The sequence below is a fragment of the Numenius arquata genome, chromosome 11 (assembly GCF_964106895.1).
Source record: "Numenius arquata chromosome 11, bNumArq3.hap1.1, whole genome shotgun sequence".
NCBI classification, from domain to species: domain Eukaryota; kingdom Metazoa; phylum Chordata; class Aves; order Charadriiformes; family Scolopacidae; genus Numenius; species Numenius arquata.
In genome coordinates this window covers 9,917,744-9,925,577 of record NC_133586.1, presented here as the reverse complement: position 1 = coordinate 9,925,577, position 7,834 = coordinate 9,917,744, and the positions used below count along the sequence as shown (strand labels likewise).

The 7,834-nt window shown below is 37.7% G+C and overlaps 1 protein-coding gene across 1 annotated transcript; it reads right to left on the bottom strand.

Annotated features, from left to right (window-relative positions):
* Nucleotides 1-2,106: 2,106 nt before the first annotated feature.
* On the bottom strand, nt 2,107-7,529 carry CFAP161 (cilia and flagella associated protein 161). Its single transcript, XM_074156452.1, has 7 exons — nt 7,467-7,529; nt 7,218-7,307; nt 6,808-7,043; nt 5,416-5,500; nt 4,463-4,621; nt 3,265-3,338; nt 2,107-2,293 (listed from the first exon to the last, which is right to left on the bottom strand). The coding sequence occupies exons 1-7, from the start codon at nt 7,527-7,529 to the stop codon at nt 2,107-2,109; spliced, it is 894 nt and encodes a 297-aa protein (XP_074012553.1).
* Nucleotides 7,530-7,834: the final 305 nt, after the last annotated feature.

Genomic DNA, 7,834 nt, shown 5'->3' with positions numbered 1-7,834 from the left:
CGTAATTCCAACATTACCTACTTCTGTACTCATTTCTGTATCTGTTTATCTCTTTGGTTTTCCTCTAAGACTTTACAAAACTTGTTTTTGTACAGTCTGCGTTGCTTTGCTCCCCCACAAACACACACACACTCACACAAACACTCCTATCCATAACATTAGCCAGCCAAGGCACTCTGCCCACACAGTTCTCATTCCTGCATGAGTTCACACGAAGCTTTGTTTCAGCAATGGTTTTGGTTTAAGGCCTCTTCTTGTTTCTTACATTTAACCAAGAGGAAAGAGACTTTGCCAGATTCAAAATAGCTATCCCTAATACCAATAAATGCCCACAATGGTCAAATTACAAACACTGGCACTCACACAGCCTAAGTTTTTCTAGTTTAATACTTACAAAATCAAAGCAGGAAATGTCAATCTATTTTGGAAAATGTGCAGAATTTTAATCTCTGTAAATTACAGTAATAATAGTGCCTCTTTAAAAACATGCATCATTTGCCATGATGGCAAATGGTTTCATATCTTTACACAGAAAGGAAAAGTTCCTAAAGATAATTGCCTCTATAACAGCTCATCTATAACAGACCTGCGAAGGTTTACACATTAGGAGCAGGATTCAAAAACTGCCTTCTGTGATACACTCCCCTAAAGCAAACCTGCATGTCACAGAACCGCACCTGTCTCCTGCTCTAAGACCCTGTATGCCAAGAGCTAGTTAGCCTATTCTGCAGTCTGCTGGTTTAATTTGTATTGAATAAAGGCAAGTGGGTTTGAAACAGTCTATCTGGGATACAGCTTGAAGACTGAACATGTTCGGATCAGTCCCTTCTTCTGTGAAAGTTTAGTGGGTTTGTTTTGGTAAAACTTAGAAAGTTTTATTTGACCTTTGTGAACACTGAACATCTTTGGAATCCTTTTTGAGAATGGAGATTTATGTAGTATTTTACTCAGAAATTCACTTGCTTTGTGCAGAAAGAGCCTGCCCTTGTGGCACAGTAAGAAATGGAATATGTATACGTGTAGCTTTACTAAATGGATATAATTGAATGTTATACATTAAGAAGATTGTGGTGCTGTCTCAGCCTCCATATAAAGACAGGCAACTGTATGAAGTAATGATATATGTTTTCTATGCCTTTGCATCTCCTGCTCAGTTGATTTTGCTGTATAAGAAAATGTGAGTTCTAGCTGAAATTTTTACTGTTCTTGGACCATTTGTTTTCATGTGGATTGTCTAATGTCTAATTAGGTATGAACATAGACTACGATCTTTTTCTTATTGGATAAACTCACAGTGTCTCTTATTTTTTTTCTACTTTGGCATTTACTTTCATGAAACTTGTGAGGGCTTAATTGACTCTGGCAATTTTACCCTGCTGTCTAACTTGGTAGAAGTGGTTATGGATTGATTACGGACACATGGATAAGGCTGTCAGAAGTCTTTAGTCTACCACTGTGCTCAAGTTCTCAATTACTTGGCATTTAAATGTTTAGAATACATGGACAAAGGTAAAAATTCAATTTATACTTTTTAAAATAATTATCTTAAATCTGAAGCCAATCTCAAGATAAAGAGACTGCACTTGTGATTTTTTAATAATTTGCAACATTGTGCTAGACAGAGCGTGGAACAAGCTCAACAACCAATTTTCTTTCAGATGAACTTTAAATGTCAAAGTATCCCATGATAGCTTGCATGAGTTTAGTTTTCAGTGTTTTGGAAACTGTACACTCATCCTTTTAAAAAGTGTGGCACTGTTTTGGTTTTGGAAGAATTGGTTAAATACGCTCTGAAAGCCAGTAGGGTAATGAAAACATATTAGATTTCCTGGATTCTGACATCTTTTGCCATCAGTGAACATGAAAACAGGAAAACAAATCCTTCCTGATTCAAGAATTTTTGATGTTGTGCGTGGTTCATCAAATTTTATTAGTTTTTGCCCATCGTACAACCTCGATGAGTTAATGAGATTATGCAATACTACTAATGGTAGACTTTCATTTCCATTTTTAAAACAAACATCTCTAAAACTAAAATCTGAACAGAAAACCCAAGAACCAGAATCTCATCAACCTTTGTTTGCTGTCGTCTGGGATTTTTATATTCTATGTCTCTTCATGAAACTCATTCTTGCTGATCCCGCCTGGGTGAGGGCTGGGTCTATCAATCATTGTACCATTCTCATCACCAGGATTTCCTGTAACTATTATCCAGTAATTCTTATCTTCTTCAGCTTTATGGGAGTCCAGATAAGTGTGACAAATTACTTCATATTCTTTTCCAAAATAAGACCTGCAAAGTCAAAGAAAAGGAGATGGGTAAGGGGAATTAATATATACACAAATTCAGCAAATCTGCATTATCTGCAAGTTGTTCAAGGTTTCTCATGTTTCTCTTGTCTTATGCAGAAATATCACCATGCACTTTCAAATATCGGACCCTTACAAGCTCACTTTGATTTTAAATTCCTAAATTATTCACAGGAAACAAAGGGAAATGCCACCTTTCTATCTTCAGAGCTAAAGCAGCCCCGTCAGTATAAGGCACTGATACATCGACTCGGTATGTACAAGCTGGTTAGGTTCTTATCGCCATTCCCATCACCATTTCTCTCTGACTGAGGACTCTGAGACTGAAGACTCTGGTTACTTAATAACTGTTTCAGCCTCAAACTTTCAGACCTTGTTTCATCCTTAAACACCTGATACAAACGTTTGCTCAGACCTTGCTCAGAATTTAATGGGAAACACTTGGTCTATTTCTTAACAATGCTTAGTCAATATTAATTTAATGCATGCATATTAACTTGAATTGTTGGATTAACTTCAATTTGTTGAGAGATTGATTCATATGGATGTGAGCAATATAGTTTTATGCAGTATGCTTTTATTTAGTTCTCTTTCTCCTTACACTTCTTATCATTTCATTTTTTTCTTAAAAAAAAAAACCAAATAACTGTAATTGCTTAAGATATTCGAAGGGAGAACCACCAAGAAACTAGAGAAGGGTATAAACATGATATGATATGAATTAAAAAAAAAAAAAAACCAAGAACAAAGAAGTAAGATGGAGCTGATTGTCTGAGGCATCACAGTGGGCACACGTTACAGTCCAGAAATAAAATAAGGGAAAGGAGAATGTGCATTGTGTGTTCTTTTCCATTGCCTCAGTGCATTCCTAAAGCAACTATCTTGCTTCTTACAGTAATTCTTGATGTTGGCACATCATTATGCACATCCCTGCCAGTTATAAATTATTCTTACCATGTCCAAAAGTTCCTTGGAACAGCTAAGCTCCGATTAGTATGGCAATGAGTAATAATCATTTTAGAGTTTGCCTGGAAAAAAAAAAACAAAGGAAGAAACTTGATAGACATTTTAACACCAATTTTAACTATTCTTATTCACATAAAATGTTTTTATTTACTGCTAGTGTGAGCCTGCATTGCTCTGTATCACTCTGAGACTGCTGTACATCAACAGCGAGGTATTTTACACTCTATCAGTTCTCAACACAACTGTCTTAACAGCTCAGACCAGCCAAATGCTTAGCCCTCAGATCAGACACGTTCTCCTGTCCAATACATTCCATTCCACTCTCTTGCGCTGGGTATTTAAAAAAATAAAATAAAGTCAGGCAAGTAGTAGAGAGTCATTCCAGTGGCCTGTGCCATCAGGGTAATTCCTCTTACAATTATCTTTGCCATATGAGAGATCCTGATGTTTTAGGGACACAGCCTAGATATGGACCTTTGTATTTACCAATTTGCAATTTTTTTATGTATAACAGAATCAATTTTTAGTCACCTCCATTTACCAATACTGTGAATAAAGAATGTTGTCTCTGACAATTACATAATTTTGACCGTGTTTATTAGTAAGCTGATTCACGTAAATGAGTCACAGTTTGAGGCTGTAGAGGAATATTTGTGATATTTTGCTCCACATCAGTACTCCAGGAAGCCTAGCAGTTATGTGGAACAGGAAAATACTGTATCTGCTTAATGTATTTACAAAAGGTTAAAAACCACATTTGCATAAGCATCCCCTTATTCAGATGCGTTAGGTTTGTATTTTTTTTAATACTTTTTAAATTTAATGTACAGGAATTTTTAATTAATCACAGCTCCTAGTATTGGAAACGCAATTTAGTGCTCAGAAGACCCTAAAAGCAGATTCCAAGAACTGCATCCTCACAACATGATAATGTCAACCTTTAAAAAAATTCTGGAGAGAAAAACTGAGCAAGTCAACTTCAAAATGAACACCAGAAACTAATAGTTGTACGTGCAGATTCCCAGGTTAAAGAGATTGTTCCTTCTTTCTCCCCCTTCCTAGTATTATTGGTCAGAACTTACATAAGGAAAATATATAAATAAAATGGACACAACTTTTTTCTAAGTACTCCATCTAGTGTTTCAATTAAATCTTCATTACTTTATCTACAGTTTTAATTTCTTACAGGAACTGGAAATCCTTCATGTTCAAGACGCAGCTGCGGATCCAAGAAGGTAGCTTGCCAGCAAGTCAAATAGGAAAGGTTTTCTGTCAAAAATACTTGCTGAAGGTGAGATTTTTTAGCAAATCTTATAAATGATTTATGGTCACTTGCTAGATATAACTGTAAATAAAAATATATATTAAGGACAGTATAAATATAAAACAAGATATGTAATTTTAAAAAGTATTTTTCAACACAAAAAACTTTCTCTCGGCTCCTAAAAAATCAGTCTGCCAAGCTAAAGCTACACACACAAAGCCCGTAACATAGATCCTATACTGCTTATAAACTCATTAAGGAGCCATTCTATACACAGACTGTTGAATACTAATTTAAAATTGAAGTTTCATTCCAATGATTCTCTCTCACCAAAATGGTTGTTGAGAGGGAAATTTTTTTCAAAGTTGTGGTGATTTATTTTGAGTGCATATGTAACATGTAACGTCTTATTTGCTTCTAACTTGCAGAGGGAAACAACGTTAACCTTTAATAGAAATCTGCTCCCTCAGAACGATAGAACAGTATGTTACTTCTTATACCTGCTGTAGATTTATCTTCACAAGAAATGAAATCTTCTCATTTCGGATTTATTTAGAGAAAAAAGTAACATCCCCCTAGCCCCCAATGACGAATTCTTTCATGATTCACCAATTAATTTAATTTCCTTTTTCTTTTTTAAAATCTCCTGTATCCGGTCATTCTGGCTGACAGCCCTCTAGACCTGCACACCTGATCTCAGGCAAGTTGCATAAACTTTCTAAATAGGTATTGCTTATTTTGATCTATGTCTGGATCTGTTCTCTAAAGCTAAGATGTTGAACCACTGCACAGCCTTGCGCATATATATATAGTGATTAAATGCACACTATCAGTATATGCTACTGTTGTCATTTCCAACTTTATTATTGCCTTACCATTTGCCCAGAAAACCCCCCTGTTGTTCCAAGATGAAATTTTTGCCCAAATTTAATGGGTTCACCTTCTGCACTTCCATCAACACTGTTAAAATTGTAAAAAAAAGAAAGATATTCAAATAATCAGCTTTACTGTTCTTTTTGTGTGTTTGTTTTGGTCTATAGTTAGGTCTTGTGGCAACACTTCGTATTAAGTTTACTTTTAGAAATAGGTAAAGTATCTTATCTGAAAAGACATTTCATACTTGACTCACTGGTTAAAATATTTAACAGAATAGAAACAGACTGTACTAATTACTTTTTATGATGTATTCATTAACGTGCAGGGTGGAAAGATAATGTCCAATGAAAAATCAATGAGAATTCAGCACTGAGACCCCCTTTAAGATATACTTAATAGAAGCATCTGAAAAATCACAGACTAAAAGCAGAACAGTGTGTGTGTTTACTCTAACTTATGTGGCTAATAATATATGTAACTGATATTCAATAATTTTGTTCATTACATCAACATACATGCTGTTATAGCCCTATTTGCAGAATTATTTCTGTATTTTACATTAAAGAGTCACTAAATTAAGTGCTAGACTTTCTAAGTGTATTCAGAGTAAAAAACTTACATTGCCGATGAACTTACTAGTCAGTAAAGGAGGGACTTGATAGCATTCAGTGCCAATGACTCCAAGATCAGACAGCAGCTCAGCAAAAATACTTTGGCTGCAGTTCTAGAAGGCCTAAATTATGCTCTTGGCATCAAAATTCTTTCTTAGGTCTAACCCAAAGTGTTTTGCCCAATCAGGATTAAATGGGTTAGTTTGTACTCTTGTGCACTATTATAATTGCTAAGTGCACGCACTCAGGGAGAGCCTTCCACTGTTGATCAGGACCCTGTTCTTCTGTTTCTTCTCCCACAAGCAGCTGGAAGTCAGTCAGTCTTTGAGGGAGAGAATATGCTGTTTGGTCAGGGGCTTTTTAGGAGAACAGAAACACTGTCAGCTTCATGTACAGCAAAAGTATCGACACAAAGTTCTGCTCCAGAGACTTTATTTGCAGGAGAATGAGTAATACTAAGTGATATTTGGACATGGTTTTTATTCCATAGCTGAAATACGACTGTGCTGCAGTAGCTGCAGGGTTTACCAAGCGATACAGTGAACTCAATTCTGTTTTCACATGAGTTCTAAGCTGATTTAAACTTCCTTGGCGTTATTCACAGTAATATGCAGAGTAGAATCAAGCTTAATGCATGACCCAAGTTAAAGAGTCTTTCTTAAATAAACTAACCTTACTGAAATTCACTTGTATATTAGCAAACTTCACTGCATGTTTCTCAAAACAAGATTCTGAAAGCTAACATAATAATTGAAAACAACTCAAAATAAAGTACCAAACCTTAAGATACAAAAAGTATTTCGACCCACGGGGTCCACGCTCTCGATTGCGCTAATTCCACGAGGGACTTGCAATGATTTGGCTGAATACACGGATAGTTCATCAAGATTAATTGCCAGAGTCAGACGGCGGCACTCTCCAGGGCGATTCTCCACCGAGGATTTGTTGTCTGGGTGCAGGAGCATCACAGTGTCTCCAAAATGAAGAAATCCATCCTTAGACACCGACAGCTGTATCTAAATTAAGATATACATCATTTTTTTACAGAATTATCTGAACCTAATATCAGAAGTATTTTAGCATATAAAATGCTAACCCATAGCATTCTTAATGCATAAAGAACACTAATACCAGCTATGCAGTTCTATGTGGAGTCATAGAGGATTGACATAACCTCCTTAAAAAATTACCTTCTTGAAAAGATTATCTTGAAGTTTGTTTATTTTCTGTATCAAAAGTTCTCCTCGTTCTCTTTTATGCATAAAATCCCTCAGGCGCTCCTGCTCGCAAAGGGGAGAGAAGGGGCAGACGTTATCCAGCACTCACAACCTCGGGCTTAAAAAGAATTTACAGAATCAGGGGGAGACACCGCGAGGGGAAGCGGCGGGCGAGGCTCCCCGGGAGCCAGAGAGGAGAGAGGGGCCCGGCTCCGCCGCTACCTCCTCCAGAGAGAGGTCCTCCTCCCAGTTCCCCACGAGCACCCCGCTTCTGTAGGCGGCCATGCTGTCGCCTAGGCCGCGCGGCGTTCGCCGTCGCCATGGCGACCACTCTAGCCAGCGATTGGGCGCTGGAGAGGCAGAGCCAGCCAATGCGCGGGAGGGAGGGGGCGGGCTCTTTCAGCGCTGCGGCGACGGGGCCCAAAAGCTGAGGGAGGGAGCGTGGGGCGGTGGGTGTCTTCAGCGGGCCCTGGGGGTGAAAAAATGCAATAAATGTTAAAACCAGTTCAGATAAGCCGACTGCCCCTCCCTGGGCATGCCCAGCGTGGGTGGAGTTAGTGCAAACGGCACACTGGCAGACAGGAGCAAGT

Excerpts from the sequence above, each read along its gene's own strand:
- CFAP161 (XM_074156452.1), bottom strand. The coding sequence starts at position 7,529 with ATGGCCGCCTACAGAAGCGGGGTGCTCGTGGGGAACTGGGAGGAGGAC. Across the intron at positions 7,308-7,466 it reads AGGACCTCTCTCTGGAGGAG|GAGCGCCTGAGGGATTTTAT; the intron begins GTAGCGGCGGAG and ends CTTTGCGAGCAG. Across the intron at positions 3,339-4,462 it reads ATGAAGGATTTCCAGTTCCT|GCAAACTCTAAAATGATTAT; the intron begins GTAAGAAATTAA and ends TTTTTTTTCCAG.